Below are 20202 nucleotides of genomic sequence, written 5' to 3'. Positions count from 1 at the left end.
TAAGGGTAACGGAAGAAGACCATATAATAAAGAGACACCTTATTCGGTGTAGAGTAATAGGTGCCTGCATGCATTGCATGAGGCAGTGCTTCGCAAGGCATTGTACTGCTCTCTATGCACTGCTGGCAGGCCCCAATAATAATAATAAACCAACGGTTGCTGAATGGCCAGTTGCAGCTTTACTGATGAAAATCTGTTCAGGATTACGCTCACGCTCTGTAAACACTTCCTAATGCTTTGTGGCAGCTTTAAAAAGTACGAAGCGGAAACAATAGAACCGGTCGGAGGAACACGATGAACTCAGCTCACGTTTGAACGGCGTTCGGGTGCTGGGGTTTCCAATTTTAAATCAAACCACTTCTGTTGTTATTTGGAGTCTGACAGCAGACAGATGTTTTGTTGGGTTATACTTTTTTTTTTAAATCCAACCTTATGTGATGTAAACACATACTGTTGTGAGTGGATTTGCCTTTCAGGAGACGCAGCAGTGTCCCACTGACTCTATGTGAGGGACACCTTGTGGGTCGCTGTGCTCATGCAGGGCACACAGAAGTGGTGATTCATCTTTAAAACCGAAGTGATTTAGCAAATTGAAGATGCTCTAGATATTCACTTGTTATGATAGTAGCTGCATATATAGGGAAACTGTTCCAGCAGGTATACAGACGTCAACAGCTGGATATTAAAACCCCTTTCCTCCAGCGAAGCTCTTAGAGAGGAGAGGGGGAGGAAGGCCCGAGCAAGTGACCATACCTGTTGCTCCGAGCGTCACTCAGTTGTGTATGTTAGCCACAACTGAAGAAATTTTAAAAAGTTCTTCATTGGTTGGTTGTACATTTTATTATCTCCTCCAAGGAGGTTATGTTTTTGGCAGCGTCTGTCTGTCTGTGTTCAAGATTACTCAAACAAATCATGAACAGATTTTCATGAAACGTCAAACACGAGCGATTACATTTAGGTGCTGATCTGGTCAAAGGTCGAGGTCACAGGTGATCCTGTGCTCGAACTCAGCAACTGTGTAGCGTAGGAATGTCAAAATGCATGGCTGGGCACCTCATGGGTCAAGGGTAATCACCACTGACTTCAAGGTCATTGGGTCACAGGTGACTCCTTTGTTAAAACCTCTATGCTGCAGCAGGTGAGCCCTTTGTTACCTCCGCCAAGGAGGTTATGTTTCGGTCGTGTTTGTCTCCCTGTCTGTTAGCAAGATTACATAAAAACTAATAATCAACAGATTTGGATGAATTTTCAGGAAATGTTGGGGTTGTCACAAAAAACAAGCAGTTGACTAAATTCTGGTTGTGATGCAGATCGCAATGTTTTTTTTATTTACGCTATCAAGCAGTCAGTCATGGCTTGTTAACCAGAGAAACACCACCCGTCTCTTTTTAAGGAAACTTTGTTTGGAAACAAACATTTGCAACAAGCTACAAGAGTTAGCTTGTTAGCAGGTGAAATAAATACAGCTTACTGCAGGCTCGCTACGGAAGCTAATAATAGCCTAGCTATTTAAATATTAACAGCTTGTCAGCTTCTTATTGTTACTTTACAAAGAGCTGAAGAGCAGAGAAAAAAAAAATGATACTCTGTGCAATAAGCACAATTACTTTAGAATTATAAATAAATTGATCTGGTGTTTAGTTTAGTTTGGTCTGTCACTTGTTTGTATCTTGTTGAGCTAATAAGGAAATAAGCAGTTTTTTGGAACAAGAAAACCTTATCTGTCTTTAAAAAGAAACACTTTGTTTTTAAAAAGGTACATTTTCTTAATGGGGAAATTTTAGCTCTCTAGTGAATAACATATTTAAAGAGAACTGCAGATAGTGTCATTAAACATGCTGCTCATGGTGAATTATGTCCATAATGTCCTCTCAACAATAAAAAAAAAAAAAAAAAAAAAAAATTAAAAATAGCCTCTGATTTTTTTGTGTTAAATTTAAAAACCACGTTACTTGCGAATAAATGTAAAAAAGAGCCTTGGGCTTGAAAATCATTGTAAATTTTTTTTTTACAAATAAAAGCAATTTGTTTAATATCTGTCCTGAAGGCAGGAAAAAGCGGACACTGATTATAAAATCTGACTGTCAACATGTTCACTTGTGTTCTGTCTACTTATTTATATTGGCGAATTAAAATGAAATTAAGTAAATAAATATTATATTATTTTACCTTTAATTTAAGCAATATGTGATAAGGTTTAGTGTAAAGTGGCAATAGTATTTGATTTCTGTTAAAAGGCAACTTAATCATGTTTACATTTTTTTTTGTTTTAATACCATAATGTCAAACTGTGGTATTTTTGCTCAAAGTTATCCATCATACCATCAGTATCTCATACTGGCCCATACTTAATAAAGCAAAAATAATAATAAATCAACCACCCAAGCCAAAAAAAGATCCACAATGCCTGTAACCTGACATCCTAATTACACATATTTGGTTCACTCTTCTTAAATGTTTCAACTGAAACAATATTTTTTTTCTCCTCATCACTGGAATATCCTGCCAACAGGAATGAAGCGTTGGCTCTGTTCAATTTTATAACTATGAAGCCATCATCTCTGCCTGCATTTGTTGTGTTAAGTTCTGTTCTTTTGAGATCTTCCTCTCCCAGTGACCCTATGGTAAGTTTACTGACTGGGGGGAAAAAAGCTGATTTTTGAGTGTTGATCGTCCATTTCTTTGACTTTTTTTGACAAAATCCAAGTCAAAGGAGCTGCAAGCTTTTACGAAACATATCAACTGAGTAATCAACATTAAGTTCACAACAAGTATCCTTCTTGGACTGTTGGGTACCCAATGAAAGAGATGGAAGCCTCAACACTGACGTCTACAGGAAACTAATATCTGCTGTTTGACTCTCACCACCTGCTGGAACACAAACAGTCAGCTATCAGAACTCCACAGCATCGAGCCGAACAGGTCCATACAAGGACAGACAGGAGGGACGAGGAACACAAACACATCAAGGAAGCACCCAGAGTCTGTGGATACCCTAACTGGGCTCACTTAGCCGTTCCATACGTGGCTGGAGAACCTGAAAGCCTCAAAATGAGTTTTTTCGAAGCACAATATTCCAGTGCGTTTCAAACTAAAGAACACTCTCAGACAGAGACACGTAACAGAAATGCCAGGTCGTCAGGTCAAGCCTCAGCAGCTCATCATCTGAAAGACAGGGGACACCGAGGACAGCTGTGTGCACATTTTAGACAGGTGGGACAGGTGGTTTGAAAGGAGTGGAAAAAAGCCATCTATAATAATCACGAAAAAGCCAACATTAAACAGAATAAACCGCACTGCTCGGAACTATAGCCGTCAAAAATGCTATGTCTAAGTTTGGTTTCAGCTCCTCGACACGTTCGAAACTTGATCTTAATAAGAGACAAACTTCCATGAATTGTTATTTATGAAACAACCGAAGTCACCAATGAGTCACAAGAGCTGGTTTTACAGCTTCTATAAAAGTTCCGCCAACGATACATTACACCTGAAAAACATTTTAAGTCTTACTCACAGCTGAGCTACTACTTCCACTAGTTTACGGCCAAACAGCTAGACTGTTACATTTGTGGGCTGGAAAAGACGAGAGCTCCGATGGGTTGTCTCACACCTGAGCGTTCAACCTTCAGCTTCTGACAACACATTTTTGTTCACATAATAAAAGCAGAATTTGATGGGCGGCATCTTTACTTTTAGGAAAAAAAAGACTAAATGCAAAACCAAAAACAGTAATAATTTGACAAGCTTTCAGCACTAAACATAAATCCCGCAAACTGAGAAACGATTGAAAGCGATTTATCTGGAACAGCTGCAAGTTTGTACGTAGCTGCAAGTGCTTCGGTTATCTATACGCAGCATCTCGGTCCCACCCAGGAAAGCAGCGAGGAAATAATGATCGACTCGACCCAGTCCGCAGCTTTAGGGTCGGTGCAGAATACACACACCAGATAATAGTGAAACTTAGAACTGCAGCCACATAAACAGAAATGTTCAGATGTGTAAACTGTAAATAAACAGAACGCAATTACTTGCAAATCTCATAAACCGATATTTTATTCACAACAGAACATGGTAAACATATCAAATGTTTACACTAAGAAACCCTGCAATTTCTTGGAAAAAATAAGGTAATGGCAGCAACACATCTCAAAACGTCGGGTCAGGACCATGTTTCCAACTGTGAAGTATCTCCTCGTCTTTTAACGACAACCTGTAAACATCCAGGAACTGAGGAACATTGTCCTATTTGTTTTGGATGGATTCTAGCTGTTTCAATGTTCTGAGTCTTCTTTACTAGATTTTTTGTTTCATAATGAAGCAAATGTTTTCTTTTTTTTGCTGGTGAGGTCTGAACAAAACCTGCAGGCAGGTCAGTTCAGCACCTGGACTCTCCTACTACGAAGCCACGCTGTTGTAATGGATGCAGTAAGCAGTTTAGCATTGTCTTAGTGAAATGTGCAAGGCCTTCCCTAAAAACAGAAAACATCTGGATGGGAGCAGAAGTTCTTGTAAACCTCTATATACTTTCCTGCCTTTCCAGATGTGTAAGCTGCCCTTGCCATAGGCACTAATGTACCCCCATATCATCAGAGAGGCAGGCTTTTGAACTGAGTGCTGAAAACAGGCTGAATGGTTCGTCTTCTCTTTAGTACAGAGGACGTGACATTCGTGGATTCCAAAAAAAAATTTCAAGTTTTGTTACATGTGAACACAGAGCAATGTTCTGCTTTGCCTCAGTCCTTTTTAAATGATCTATGGCCCAGAGAAGACCGCAGTGTTTCTGGATGGTTCACATCTGGCTTCTTCTTTGGACGATAAAGCTTTAAGCAGCATGGCATGGTCAACGGTGTTTACAGACAGTTATTAGTGGAAATGTTCCTGAGTCCATGCAATGACGTCCGTAACAGAATCAGAGCTGTTTTAAAAGCAGCTGAAGATGATTAAAACTACAATTTCTTAGTTTAAACATTCGCTATATATCTGGTATGGTCCACTGAAAATAAAATATGAGTTCATGAGATTTGCAAAATTTGCATTCTGTTTTTATTTATATTTTACACAAAATTCCAGCTTTTTCAGAGAGTTGTATTATTGTTTTAGGGCTGTATAATACTTGCAAAAATGACGTGGCGTGAATTGAGATAATGGATACCCTTCGTCTTTTAATAACTTTGCTTGTAAAAACAAAAGCAATGTCTAGACTGAAAAAAACTGTAAATTGGGCAGAGAAAATGGTGAACGTAGATTATGCTTTTGAGTGGAAACATTGCTGTTTATCTTGTGATCATCTTAGGAGAAAGGAACTAAGTGATTAAATAATGACATACACAAAACATTGTGACTTTAGCAACTCTATAGAAAGTTCCCCGACTTAAAAAAAGGCATTTAGCCATCAGGAAATTTTAGATTTTACTGTCAAAAATATATGGTTTGTTTACATTGTTTTCACAGCTTTTGGTTGAAACTGACAGAGAACATTAACTAGTGTAAATCACAATCAAAACATCTATTTAACAAAAGGATAGAGATTCTTATCAAATCATTTCCCGACTGATTGATATCAGGACCTCTGAGCAGACGTAAACTTCACAATTTCTGTTTTACATCAGTCATCATAATACAGCTGCTTTTAAAGAGTCAAAAGTGCACCAAGAGAAGGCTCTGTGACATACGTCTGTCAGAGATTAGACTAGTTGAGCCACCAGACTGCACTTATTAAAATAAAGTTGATTTTACTCCACCACTCTTTGTATACTAACGTATACACATGTGCAGCATGTTTACAGGAGCTGCTCCTCTCACACAGCCTCTGAAGGAGAGAGATTGTCCTGCCTTATAAGAACATTAATAATTAAGCTCTGGAACCCAGTGCTGGTCGAACCAACCCCATCTAGGGCCCTGTTCACACTTGGCATCAACATCCGCTTTTGGTGATTCGATTGCAACTGGACAGCTCTGATTGAGCGCGTTCACACCTGGCAGTTAAACGTGCACGCCGCAAAATGTATTCGCTGTCAATTATCCAAATACACGTGCAGCAATGTCACACAGGGAGCAACAAACAGGGCGTCAGCCGGTCCTGTTGGATACACAGGTGTGTAAAAACATTGGCGCTGTTTAATTAGGCGAGTGTAATGCAACATAATGCTGCTCAGACTGTTCTGTGATTGACACGGCACATTGTAGTTTACAGCGACTGCAGTGGTCCAACCAGCTCTAAAAACAATCAGAACAAAAACTAAAGAGAAACTCACCACACTGCTTCCTGTAATCCACTCTGATGGATAAAATCCCAACAAAACCGACACTTTTACTCAAAATAATTCAAACAGGTTTTTTTGTTTGTTTGTTTTTACAACTTTTAGCCATAATTTACCAACTAAAAATGCTGCATCTCCACAGTATTCCCAAGGATTGCTCTTTACTTAGCCTAAATCAGCCAGTAGTGAGTTAACTGTTTTCCTGACATTGAGACATTTAGGCCTCAGTAGGTGTTTCTACAGTGGGGCTCAGGAAGTAATGTGTTCAGACCAAGGCTGCTCGATATTAAAAACATCTTGTCATGTGCGATACGGTTATCACTATCCTCTAAACCAAATGTGAACATCAAGGTTAGTGAGTCTCTTGGATTGATCAAATATATCATTAGCAGAACATCATGAATGTGTGGTACTTAAATGATCCGTGATTTCCTGCGGTCCTTAGCAACACTGTTATTGTGATGACAATAAATTTGCAGAATATTGTACAGCCGTAGTTCAGACTGTTGACAAGGTGCATTGAGGCTGTTCACACCTGTATTCAGAGCTATCCAAATCCATTATAGTTGACAGATGTTAAAGCCAGATGTGAATAGGGTCTAGGCTAACAGCTGACTGAAGGTAGGGTACGATCACTAGTTCCAAAGTAGATTATAATTCTACCTCTTCTTATTTAAAAAAAAAAACATAATATCAAATCAATTAAATCTTAATGGTTCTGGGGGAAAAAGTGTACCAGTAGTATCTTGTTTGTCAAACGTTAGCTCACAGAGACGGGTTCTCTGCTGATGTTAAGCATCACAAAGTTGTCTCTCATTCATGTAGCTGCGCGACGAAAATTGCGTCATTTTTCTCTCGTACCAGCTTCGTCCACGGCTCTGTGAGACAAGGCCCTGGCCAAACGTTTTCTCACAGGGGTTTGCACCAAGTGTCGTGTGATTGGTCAGAAGTTGTTGTTTATGCGGGTCATTTTGCTTCTGCTGCTCTGATGAGATTAAGCTTTTCGAGGCTGTTAGAAAATACAGCCGACTTTACAACTGTTCCAGCAAAACGTTGAAACTTATGAACTTAAAGAGACCGCGGAGACACAGGTGGCTCTTGGTGGCTGGGAGGAAGTGCACCTCGGCCGGGCAGCGTAGGGACACGTTCCCTTCGTTCGCTCATTATTAGTGACCGTCAAACTTCTAAATGCCAATCGGCGTGCACAGTCTCAGTCTGTTTAATAAACATGTCTGGTCGAGGTAAGGGAAGCAAAAGTCTGTACAGCATGCCTACGCAATGCCAATTACTGAAAAAAAAGTATTTTGGTTTAACTAATTAGCCAGACAATTCATGAGCTTACCTATAGCGTCCAGTGTTATTTAGTTTTGAATACTTAGCATGGAAAGTAAGTAAAGTTCATATAGCACCTTGCGCAGAGCAAAAAACAGTACACAGGTACAACAAAAAGTAAAAATAGAAAGGAAAAATGGCTCATGGTTATAATGAAAAGTCCTATTTTTTAATTTAAGTTCTTTATTTAAAGTTGTGAAACTTGGTTTTCTGTTTACGATGATAAATGGGGCAAACTTTAATTACTGGTAACAAAATTAGCCTCTTAAAAAGGTGGAAAAAAAACAACCATTAATGAGGACAGGAAAAGGAGTTTTATCATATTCAAATTCATTATCAGTGTAGTAATTTGCTTAGTGTTTTAAGATACAAAAGGCAAAAATAAGTTGGAACTATTTTTCTGTTTTTAGCTGAAAAATCACCTTCTAAAAACTGGACAGCTCAGACAGGAGATAATTTATTATTATTATTATTGTTAATACAATTAGTTCCCCCCGTCCCTGAGAGCATCACACAGACAGTCTGTATCAGTGATGGAGCACAGCCTCCTCCACGAGGCCACCGGCCCTGTTTGGGATCTTTGTAACAATTAAAGGAAGTTTGATCATTCAAATACCCCTCGTTTTTTTATATTTAAGCATGAACGAGGTCTGCCAAAGCAGGAAGACCGGGATGGTTTGAAACTCGCAGCTGCGGGGTCCTTCTCCTGACAACATGGAGGAAAGTTCAGCCCTGTCCTCCTCTTCCATTCCCACATGTGTCCGGATCTGACTACAAAGCTTCCAGGAAGGACAGCGACACGAAAACAAAGCTCTGCAGCTCGGGCGCATGTGTTGAACCGGCCGATTCTCCCCTCCACACGTCCCTCCAGCCTTTCCCCACAGAAACCCACAAAGCCGTGAGGTCCGCAGCCGCTTTCACCGACAAACAGTTAAACGAGACCGAGTCATGTTTTCAAACGAGCTCGGGCGGGAGAAGTTGACGTCTGAGCACGGGCTAGCGTTAGCCTAGCCTGCGAGGGGCTCTCCGAATCCCCGAAACAACAGGAGACGTAAACAAATATGGACACCTCCAGAAACACAAAGCACCACGCCGAGCGGCGAGGCTCACAGGTCCCGACACAATGAATGTTTCGAGCCCGAGTCCCAGTGGCGCGAACTGGCCGTTACCCAGAGCGTGCTAGCTTGGAAGCTACTCGTACGCTGCCAGCGCCTGGGTGCCTTGTTGTTTATTTCAGAGACCTTGGGGAAAAAACGCCACTAAAACGCTCCTTCGTCCCGGCGGCGACGAGCCTCTCACCCGAACGGACACAGGGGTGGGAATCGCACGAGCTGGAACCGCGAGGCTCCCGCGCCTGTGTTTTGTTTCTGTCCCGCAGCTAACACGAGCTAACCCAGCAACAAGCCGCCTGGGCAGCAGTGACAGCAGGCCACGAGTCAACACAGGCTGCTCATCCTTTCTTTTCCTGCCGACAGCCCTCGGACCGACGCCGGCTGCGCCCGCCGGCCGCGCGCTGCTTCCGTACCCGGGACGGAGCGCCGGGATTCGCGTCCGGCCTCCCCCCCGCGCCCCTCGGCGAAGTGTTTGTAACAAAAACATGAAACCTCTGCTTACCTGCACATGATCCGCCATTTTTCTCCATTTCATGCACCTCTCACTCCCCCGCTTATGGGTATGAACGGAGGCAACAGCGCCCCTGCTGGCGGAGGCCCGGAATTGCTCTTGATTTATGTCAGCAGCAGAGTGTAACGCGATGCAATGCAATCAGCACAAAAATGAGTAAGGCTTCAAAACTGAGCACAAAAGCAGCTGGCAGAAATGAAAACAAACGACACGACTTGTCAACAGACTTTCCCTTCAGACTAACAACAAAACAATAACAAGCATAGCCAAATGTGGGGTTCCACTTGTGACACAAATGTTAAGTTGGACGACACTTGTGCAGTTTGTAAGTTGTCCTCCAAATTCCCATTTAGCTGCTGACGAAGGCTCACAGAGTTTCTCAGAGTTCCAGAAAGTCCTGAGTAAGTTAACCCCGGGTTTAGGGAACATCGGAGTCTGGGAACTTAACTTGTTCGCTGTCAGGTTTTCTATAAAAAACATTGAGTTGGCCATTTTGAAACAATTCAACTCGTGTCAAAGCAGAATGACTTCATGATCCACATTCATTCATTTAGTCTTTTATTTCCCAGAAGAAATAAGATTGTGCCAACCATTGACCCCTCTTACCTGTGAACATCCACCCACCTTAATTAGCCTTTCAGTAACAGACTTTCTAGCTCCACTTTCCTGATTTTGAGGTTCAAATACATTGTGCTAAAACAATATTTTGTTGGGGGTTTAGGTTTCTATGCTAAAAAAGCCACTGAATTAATGTATATTGTGCAATAAAAAATCATGTCTCACCTTGCTGAATTAGTTTTATACTTCATTTTTAGCTGGATCCAAGTTTGCTTCTCACCTAATGGACCTTTTTTATTCAATCCAAAACTTTTTCACCTGTGCTACATATTGGCAAGTGCAGATAAATGTAAAACCAATGAAAAAGTGCATTAAGACCTTCTCATTGACTCAGGCAGCCACTCTCTCCTTGGCTGCTGCTGCCATGTATTTTCATTTTAATTTATTTTTTTTACAAAATATGTGACCCTATATTCTTTATAAACTCGCAGGAGGACCTCCTGCTCCAGTGGCATAACAATACCTATTTCTTTTGTTTAGTTTTTTTGTTTGTTTGTTTTTGGTCCTGCAGTTTTCATGGTGAATCAGGGTTAAGATACTCAGAGTTGAATGAGCTCATTGTAATCAGCCATTTTGGAACAGGAAACTAAGAGTTTCCTCACTCGGACTCGGTCAACTCGGACTTTCCGGATAGAGTCAGAGTTTTAGACCCTCCTATCTGGAATACTCTCCAGAATTAGAGTTTGAGGGCTTTCTTATAGTGACTGTCCTGTTGTTTAGTGGCTGATGTTTGACTTCCTGTCCCTGTTCTTGTATTGAGCCATGTGTGTTTTAGCTGCTATGATGCCTGACGTGTAGAAGTTATTGCCGGTAGCTGAATGATGTTGTCCCTGTCTCATGAGCTGGACTGTTGGGACAACCACTCCGGATGAGTCCCGTCCAGAAGCACAGCTGGTTTATTCGTGCTGCTAGACGTTCCTGGAGAGCAGTCAGCTTCTTTAGCCAGGGCCGGGCATCATGATTCCCACCTACTGGCTGTGTAGGTGCTGCTGTCCACCTTTTCACACCTGCAACTCAGTTTTGGATGTCTACCACTGCCATGGGTATTAGTTTTTGTTCTGGGAGACCGCTGCGGTCAGCTTTTAGATCTTCTAGCCACGGGGGACTGGTGTTATATGATGCTTCCTCCCCAAGTAGCCCTGGGTAAGTCTCCTCTCATGTTATTCCCCTGATGTTGAGAATATATTTTTGGGTAGTGCGTTGGAGAACAGTTTTGTTTTTCCTCCCTGCTTCTGCTTTTCTCATGTACCTCTTCAGGCAGGTAGCCAGAGCCGTGAGATGTTTTTTCAGCGTTCCCTAGAGCCCCGTGTATTTACAAGTCATGTAGTTCCTTGGATGTTGTTTCTTCATTACACCTTTCTGACCACTAGCTGATTTCTGTTGCCTTGATCTTAGCTTCTAGCCTCCTCCTCCATGGGGTACAAGGCTCCTTATGGCTTGTGGTCTTTATCTTGTAGCCAACCACCATGAGGATCACTGTGGCTGTGATGTATATCAGCTGACTGGCTTCGGTGATGGTTCCAGCAGTGTACCTTATCAAATCCTTGCAGTGACAGCAAATTCATCCCACGCCCATCGGATTGATGGATAAAACATTGTTTCCGAGTCAGTGTAGGCATTGGGTTTGGAAGTTTCTATCTTCTGCAAATGGCCTGTTTCAGTGAGCCTGCTTGGCATTAAACCCTCATCCATGAATGTATCATCCCCCAACATCTGACACACAACTTATTGGGCAACATTTAAGCATATTTTAGTGTCACTTTTATGTCTCAATATGTACTGAAGATCAGATGACCAGGATTCGAACCACTGACCTTCTATAACCACAGTTTCAACTTGTCACACACATATTTGGACTGTTAGACTGACAGAGAGATGGCTTAGAAGCAAGAACACAATAAAGAGTTAGATTAAAAAAAATCTGAATTCAAAATGACATGTTGACTGTTTATTTTTTTACAGTCTAATTTGTGCTGTTTTAATCTTACTGTTAAAGTTTTAAGTAAGCGATTGTGACCGTAACTATCAGCTTGGTGTAGTTCGTGCCATGGCCACTGGATGGCAGCAAAGATTCGTGATTCTAAATCTTCCTCTCACAAATTTCAAAGTAAAACTACCAGAAAAAGGCTGAAGGAAACAAACCTAATTCCAGAGCAGACAATTGTCAATATGATAGAAGTAAAAGCAAGATTACTTTAACTTGAGAAGTGCCTAATGTTTGCAAATCTTTATTTACACATAGGAATATTTTTATGCCTGTATGATTCACAGGTCAGAGTAAAGTAACATTCCTCTGTCAAATGTAAAAAGTGAACAAAAAGATGGGTGAAAAACCAAACAAAATTCAAAGAATAACTTTGAAACCCCTTTAAAAGACAGCACGTCTGTGAATTTCTCTGAGGCCAGACTCCAGACTTGCTCACGTAACGCTGCTGCTCTCTGTTTTTACTGGCAAAATCCTGCTAAGGTCACACCGCTCAGGCTTTTAACGGCAGACTCCGTAAAATGTAAGACAAACAGCTTTGTGCTCAGACACTTCGGCTGATCCCTCATCAGTCAGACGTGGTCTGGAGCTGCTCTTTCAGCTGACTGGATGCCTTCCTGCTGTCTTTGCGTTGCTCCGATATGTTTAACATTTCATCATCACAAAGAGCCCTCTTCACTGCACTCAGTCGCTGTTTGAGGTAAAGCTGCATCTAAATCTGCTCTTTGATGTTTTACTCACAATACTCCACTGGTACTCTGCGCTGGCACAGGGACTCTCGAAGCACACACAGCGTGCACACACTGCCACTCTCAACACACTTTAATTAACCTCAAAGCCAACCACAGGTGTAAAGTACTTTTTTTTTTTTTTTTGGTGTACAGTTCAAAGAAGAAAAGGCTGCAGGGGGCAGGGTTGCTTCAGACATCAGCGTTTCCAACCTCTTGTGCACAGACATACGCAGCAAGATCAACACATGTTCTATATGAATGTTGCCAATTACGGTCCCATCTCCCAAACACAAATTCCTGGTTTTCACCTCATGTCTGTGCAGGTGTATATTAGCGCTCTTGCTGGGTAATTCATTAAAGAACAGAGGCTCTCTGCAGAACAACAACAAACAAAAAAAGCAGGAGGATGCTCTGACATGACGGCAGTCTGGAGATTAAAGTCAGTGCTTGTCTTCCTGTGATGTTTGGACGCCGTTTGTGTGGAATGACGAAGCGGAAGGGCTCCTTTAAAAAAGATGCAATCGGTGCCGGAGACGAAAGGAAGATGATGAGTAAATATAAAGAGGAAATGAAAGTGAATAATGTCAAAAGAGAAATCACAAGTAGACAGAGAGAGAGGCCACAGGTGGCTCCAACAACTCCATCAGGCGGAGCAGATGTGGTCGTCGTCCTCCATCCCTGGCCTAAAAGGACTCCTCGTCCGGGGCAACACCGTCACTGTGAGCAAGAGGGAACCGAAAACACACACAAAAAAAAAAAGACAGGAAAAACACAAAGCAACAACAAAAAGAGACAAAATCATCACAAAAGGCACAAAAGACTAAAGAAGACATTTAACTACAGAAAGCAACAAAAGAGACATCAAACAAACACACACACACAAAAAGAAAACAATCAAAACAAACACTGTAACAAAAAGAAACAAAACAGGCATAAACACCAAACAAACACAAAGAGATAGAAACTCAAAACAACTTGAGACTGAACCAAAAACAAACAAACAAAAAAAAACTACACAAAAAGGGAACACAAACAACTTCAAAACAACTACAAAGATAGAAAATCGTCTTCACAGAGGTGCAGTTTTACCCCCAAGAAAACTTTTCTTTTTTTTGTTTGTTTTTTAATCACTAAGAACTGAAATAGAAAAAAAAAAAAGCCTAAAGTTCTCAAAAAAACGGAGCCTCTCTACAAAAGCATTTCCACAACACGGAGAATTCCCTGATAACTTCAAAAGCAGACAAAATTTAGAGTCGGATTTTATTTGAGCACATTTTCGCTTCACAGACACATCAGGACCAGATGGACAGTGAGGGTGGATTTGTCTAATTCTGCCCCTTTAATTATTGTGCCTTCATCAGGACAGTGTGTGTGTGTGTGTGTGTGTGTGTGTGTGGGGGGGGGCATGTAACAAACAAATCATAATTAATAATTTATTAGACGTACGAAACAAAGGGATAAATACAACACTTTGAGAGTTGTTGATGTAGTTCCTTGTTGTGGCATCATTCAGGGTACTGTCCGAGGTCCTGTTCTGTTTGCTTCCCCCCACGTGAATGTTGCAGCGTTCAAAGACATCCTTCACCACCCTCAGAGCTGTTTCATTTCAGGGAAAACGTCACAAAACGTAGCACTCTAAACAATTGTTTCAATTTTGGGACGGAGAACTTTCCACAGTTTAAAACTGACACAAAAAGCCCTGTGTTTTTCCCCCGAAGGCGAGAAATTGTTTTCTCTTTCTGAAACTCGAGTGGAGCTCCCTCTGGGCTTAAACCAGCAGATAAATTGTTTGGTTTGGAGCCGTTTCTGCCAACCAAGGAACATCCTGTCTGTGCTTCCTCCTCCCCGGTGGAAGAAGGAAGGCTTCCCCCCCCAGAGGTCTGGTATTGTTTCTGAACGCTGACCACCTGTCAGACACCGTGGCATCAGCAGACTTGACCGGGCTGCTGCAGCAGATCAGAGACCTGGATCGGTTCTTTGCTTCAGGCTGAAACCGAAAGACGGCTGTACTTTCTTAACATTATCTTCAGCTTCCTGTTCAACGTAATCTGTGAAGGCAAAGACGTGCACGCTCAGCTGTTTAAATATATGAAATTATAGTATTTCATTGTCTACTTTTTCTGTGCTTTCAGCTCAAAAAGATTGCTCAGACTTTGCATGAACATATATGAGCAGCTCAGATGTCTGTAGTTTATTGCAGCTCAGAAAGCTGCAATAAACTACAAACATGACAGATGTGAAAATGTAAACACTTAAAAACTGCTGGGTTATTTTGACAACTCAGTTGCTGGGTAAAAGCTGATGGGTGGGTTAAGTTGGTTTGACCAAATATTAGGTCAAAACAATTGACTCAGTGTTTGGGTCGTGTCGTGCTTCACAGTCGGCCATTTTAAGCCAAAAGTTTACCAAATCAGAGCTGACTGAGCTTCTTCTTAGGGTGTATTAATTAAAGCTAAGATGGTAAAAACAACCTGCAAGAAGAGGTTTGTTCAGAATTTCTGTTTGCACTATAGACAGTGAGTTAGGTTTACTAAAATAACATTAGCTAGCTGTTGCTAATAGCTGTAAGCACCAGCAAGCCAGCACCAAAAACCCAGTTTGTATTTATCTCATAACCAAGATTTTAGATTGTTCTTTTTTAGCTTTAATAGCTTTAACTCAACAAATTATTGTATTTTTTGGACTATAAGGCACACTTAAAAGCCTTCAATTTTCTCAAAAAACGACAGTGGGCCTTATAATCTGGAGCGCCTTATATATGTAAGAAGTCATAATGTTTTAGTATTACTTTGGTAAATTACAAAGCTGCACCGCTCGCAGCATTAAGGCTCAGTTATAGTTGCGCTTTGCGTCGCGCAGGCGTTTATACTTGACGCTTACGTCGGTGCAGTATTCTCCGAAAAGACAGGGGGCAGTTTTGTTTCGCCTAAAGCACCTTATAGTCAATGTGCGCTTTCATTGACAGTGCGCCTTCTAATCCAGTGCACCCTATAGTGCGGAAAATACGGTAATTTTTTTTGAGCCAATTTTTGGGTGAAAAAACAAAAAAGAAATAAACAAAACAGTATGATGGTGGATCAAACCATTAACCCATCCCTACAGAGTTAAAAGTATTCAGGGTTGGCTCGGTCCAAATTTTACCCTGCTTGGTTTACAAATTGGGTTGTTTTTAACCCAGCAGTTTTTAGTGTGTTCAGTAATCCGTCACTTCAGTCACTGTTCCTGCTGCAGAGCTGCAGCTGAGGGGGAATTATGCGCATGTGTGTGCTGCGTGTAACACATATATACAGTATATATATGAGTGAGTCTCAGAGTCGACACACTCTGACCTGAAAGTCTTGTAACAATCAGAGAGACTTCTGGTTAAATATTTTCTCAGCTGAGTGAGCTTGATGTCTAATAGGAGTTCCGCAGACTTCCTACTCCACGGCAATAGGCATCAGATTTTAGCAGACTCTGTGTAGGCGTTCACGTGTGGTACAACAATAGGAAACTCAAGTCTCACAATGGATGACAGCTTCCAACGGCAGGAAAGCCACAAAGTGGTAACACGCATAAAAACTCTGATGGGTGCAAATGCAGCTGCCACCCAAATTTCCGACAATTATCAACTTTTTCTCTATACAGACCAAAAAATAATTTGGAACTTACTTTTGCAATCATCTAAGATGATGGCAATGTGTCTCGGTTTTGAAGTATAAAGTGTGCAAAAAGTGTAAAGAGAATTTAAAATTGAAAGAAAACTTTTAAGCTGCTGCCAGTGGCTCATTAGCGTCACTGTGGGAGCCGCACACTTGTGTCTCTCACTCCCAACTCTTAATGAGAGGAGCAGGCAGAAATGCAAGACAGAAACACAATTAAACATATAAACCCGCAGCGATCAAGACCAAAAATGTAGATTTAAAATGTAAAAATGACTAGATCGCATGATATATCGCAGTACAGTGGTGTCCAGTCCTGATTCTGGAGGGGTTTCTCTGCTTTGACACAACTGATTTAAATGACTGAGTGATTACCAGGTTTCTGTAGAACTTAAAGACCTGCTGAAGAACAGGGAAACATCTAAAACATGCAGAATTGTGGCCCTCCAGGACCAGGATTGAGCACCACTGCTGTAGTACACAGAATCTGCTAAGTAGTCTATGTAGCATATCGTTTGTCATAATATACTTCAACCATCGTGTCCACCCGCCACCCAGTGGCCCTGAGCTCCTAATACATGCCTGGATCTTTGCTAAATCTATTTGTACACTGAGTTGCACCACAGCTTTTCCCGCATTGTCTTCGTTTTGGTGTTGTTCCATGAGTCTGAAATCTTGAGAAAGTGGCTTCAGCTAGAACTAACAAGAACCTTCGGATTAGAGTCAAGAACCAAGAAAAAATGTCCTGTGGTTCTGCTCCGCTCCGGAAAAGACAAAAAGCAAAATAAAATAAAAAATACATGTAGTTTGTTGTAGGAGTAAATCAAAGCGTTAAATATCATTGCAGTCCCATGCAGCAGTTTGTGTTTTCCATCAGCCCCTCCTGCTTTTTCACGTTTTGCTCCGTTTGTCATAAAGCCAGAAGTGGCAGTGCCCTCTTGGCTTGTGCTAACTTTCAGCCAATCGGCACGAGGCGCACAGCGAGCGCGCCGTAATCTCTCACGGCTCTGCAGCAGTAGCGTCTCGGAAGGCTGCGTGCAAGCCGCTTTTAATTCCCACAGTTCTTCGCTGTGGGAGGGGAGATACCGGCGCGCGGCACGACACCTCGTCGTAATGCCGGTTCACGGGAAGTTAGAGCGATCCCTGGGGTCATTTTAAATAATAAGTCTCTACATCTCTTTGTGGTAAACCAAATAAGAGTCGACCAGACCTTTCTTTGTATTTACCAAACCAATGCGAGCACGGTGACACAAAACTAAAACCAACACGTTTTCAGGACTCCATAGGCCAAACAGCCCTTTTCAAAGGACCCCATTTTTTGTTTAAAATTCTGCAGGATCACACCTGCATCACTCCGTGGCTCATTAGTTGCTTTAATTCAGCATTAACATGCAGAGCCCGAAGCTCTCTGATGAGGTGGATCAACCAGAACAGACAAGCCGAAATTTATAAGCCTAACACCTGACTTCTGAGATACTGCTAAACCTAACCTCATTAATTAAACCTCCAAACTGGAACGGGTGAAAACAATATTCCTATTAAATGAACTTGCTTTAAAAAAAAAAAAAAAGACACCCATCCAATTATGTGTTTCTTCCCGGCTGTGAGTCGGTCAAAGCTGGATTTTTAAAAATTCTATTAGATGATAATGTCAAAGTGAAGCCTGAACTTTTCCAGACACAGTCTTCTGTAGCTAAGATTTAATCAGCAGGAAAAACTACGTCCATGTGATGAGAGCACAAGTACACATATTTGGCCTACTCCATTAGTCAGCTAAAGCTTGAAAGGAAATATGTTTATGTAAAGTTTAACTTGGACATTAACATTTAAATTAGGAGTCTTAAATTTTAGAATAAACAAATGGTTTGAATTAAAGGTTCTACAGTCTTTAAGGAGGCCAAAGACAACAAAACTACTGTTTTTTTGTTTTTGCTCAGTGAGGTTCTGATGGTAAAGAAAGAGGTTCATGGTGCTTTATGTATTTCACAGATCATTGATGGTCCTTTACTGAGAAAAACCGCAGCAGGTGAAAAGTTGAGGACTCAAATTCAGACAATAGGGAAGTTTTGCTGCCAATAAAAGTAAGTATTCTTTTTTTTTTTTTTAAATACAACACACAAACATTCATGGAGGCAAAGCTGAAGAGACATGAAGGAAAACTGGCTGTATGTACACAGAATGACCACACGGAGCAGGTGTGCTGATTACAAACCTGGGTCAGGCGGGACAAGGGAGCAGGAAAAGCGTTACACGCGTGACGGCGGACCGATTGATGTGTAACAGAGTGCCTTTATTCTGCAAAAACAGAAATCAGCTCGTTGAGTAAATCTTTTAACATAAAATCGAGAGGAAAACAACTGTAAAGTTGCCTTACTTCTTTAACAGGAAGGCTAAAAACGATTAGCATTTAGACTAGCAACAGCTAACAGTAACTTCTAACACACAGAACAATCTCAAAATACAATCTATGCCAATTAAACATTGTCCTGAACTTACAAACACTTCTAACAATGTTACCTATCTCATGCTTGTGCACTTAACCCACCTGGGAAAACAGAAATTAGCTTGTTGAGTAATGGCCGCACCGTGCTGACTTATCTATACAGCTTAGCTTGAAGCATGGGAAGTTAGTCTCTTTCTTGTGCGCCACTACTGCCCTCTTCTGGTGGAAAGTGGTATAGCACCAGAAATTACTGTTAAGTAATACGTAATAAGTAAATGTGAGTGAGTGCCACACAACAAGAAACAACCAAAACACAGGTAATGAAATGAAAAGTTGTTGGGGGGGGTGCCTTTTAACAGTCAAATAGTCCTGGGTGCCACAAAAGCAAAACAGACAAGGTACTGAAAAAAAAACAACAAAAAAACAAAGCAGAACAGGGATTCAAAAACTACTAAATTTAACCCGAAACTGAGAAAACTACCATGTTTAGGTTCCACTGGTCTTTTGCAACTTCTTCAAAAAGACTGCTTTGTGATTAAGGATGTTCTGTTGGTCTGTGATGAGGTTAATGATTTAGGCGACTCTGGAAGTTTCCTTTAGAACAGGTGTGGCCAATCCTGGTCCTCAATGGCCACTATCCTGCATGTTTTCCTTGTTTCCCTGCTCCAACACACCTGATTCGGTGGTTAAATCACCTCTTCATGTTCTGCAGGAGCCTGTTAATCACCCATGGATTCAAATCAAGTGTGTTGGAACAGAGAAACAAGTAACATGCAGGATGGTGGCCCTCGAGGACCAGGGTTGGACACCCCTGCTTTAGAATAATGCACTCAGCAGAAAGATTCATCATTGAAGAAACAAACAAGTATTTTTTAAAACGTGTTTCAGTCAGTGAGGAGACAGTGAGGGGGTATGATGTTCAGGTAACGCATAGATGAAGTGGTCAGGTATGACATTTAAATGGGTCTTTAAGGGGATTTCAAAGATCTTCTGGAGTTTAAACTGTAACAACGGCGCTTCCTGATCATAGGAACATTTTCATTGTTCTTTAACTATTTTAAGCAGTTCCCCTTCCTTTTTGTTTTGTACGGTAGGAACTGTTCGATTGGCTTCTTCATCGGTCCAGACTGTTTGGATTGGCTTAGCAAGTTAACTCACCCATTAAAAATAGCACTCATACCATTAGCTTTCTTCATATTAGAAACAACAGCTTCTCAAAAGTTTTTAGGACTTGAGCTAAGGGCTTACACCATTATAGTAGAGCTTTTTCTATCTTCAGCCATCATTTTATTAAAAGTAAATTGTGCTTCCGTGTGAACAAACCAAGCTGCGATTGTTGACTCCCAGAACTTTGGTAGTTTGAGCGAAAATACTGCTTGCTGTTATTTCTGCAGACTCTAAATGTCCAAGCAACAAGTGGCAGGGTCATCCATGTGTGGAGCAATCGGAAAGGATGATGAAGGCTTTTTCTTTTTGACACAGCCGTGTGTGTTTATTTATTTTTTATTTCTTCTCCACATGAGACCAGCTCTGAGCACACGTTTGGGAGAATCTGGGTATGTTTTTTGCT

At 41.3% G+C, this 20202-nt stretch overlaps 1 protein-coding gene across 1 annotated transcript in view; it reads right to left on the bottom strand.

Moving 5' to 3' along the window:
- Nucleotides 1-9290, bottom strand: part of xpo7 (exportin 7) — a 35293-nt gene extending 26003 nt beyond the window's left edge. Inside the window, exon 1 of the mRNA XM_017427371.3 lies at nt 9207-9290. Coding sequence (XP_017282860.1) covers nt 9207-9239 — 33 coding nt within the window. The 5' untranslated portion in view covers nt 9240-9290. The remainder of the gene's footprint in view (nt 1-9206) is intronic.
- Between the last annotated feature and the right edge of the window lie 10912 nt (nt 9291-20202).

This window comes from Kryptolebias marmoratus, linkage group LG14 (genome assembly GCF_001649575.2).
Source record: "Kryptolebias marmoratus isolate JLee-2015 linkage group LG14, ASM164957v2, whole genome shotgun sequence".
Taxonomy (NCBI): domain Eukaryota; kingdom Metazoa; phylum Chordata; class Actinopteri; order Cyprinodontiformes; family Rivulidae; genus Kryptolebias; species Kryptolebias marmoratus.
This window is presented reverse-complemented; position numbering and strand designations above follow the sequence as displayed.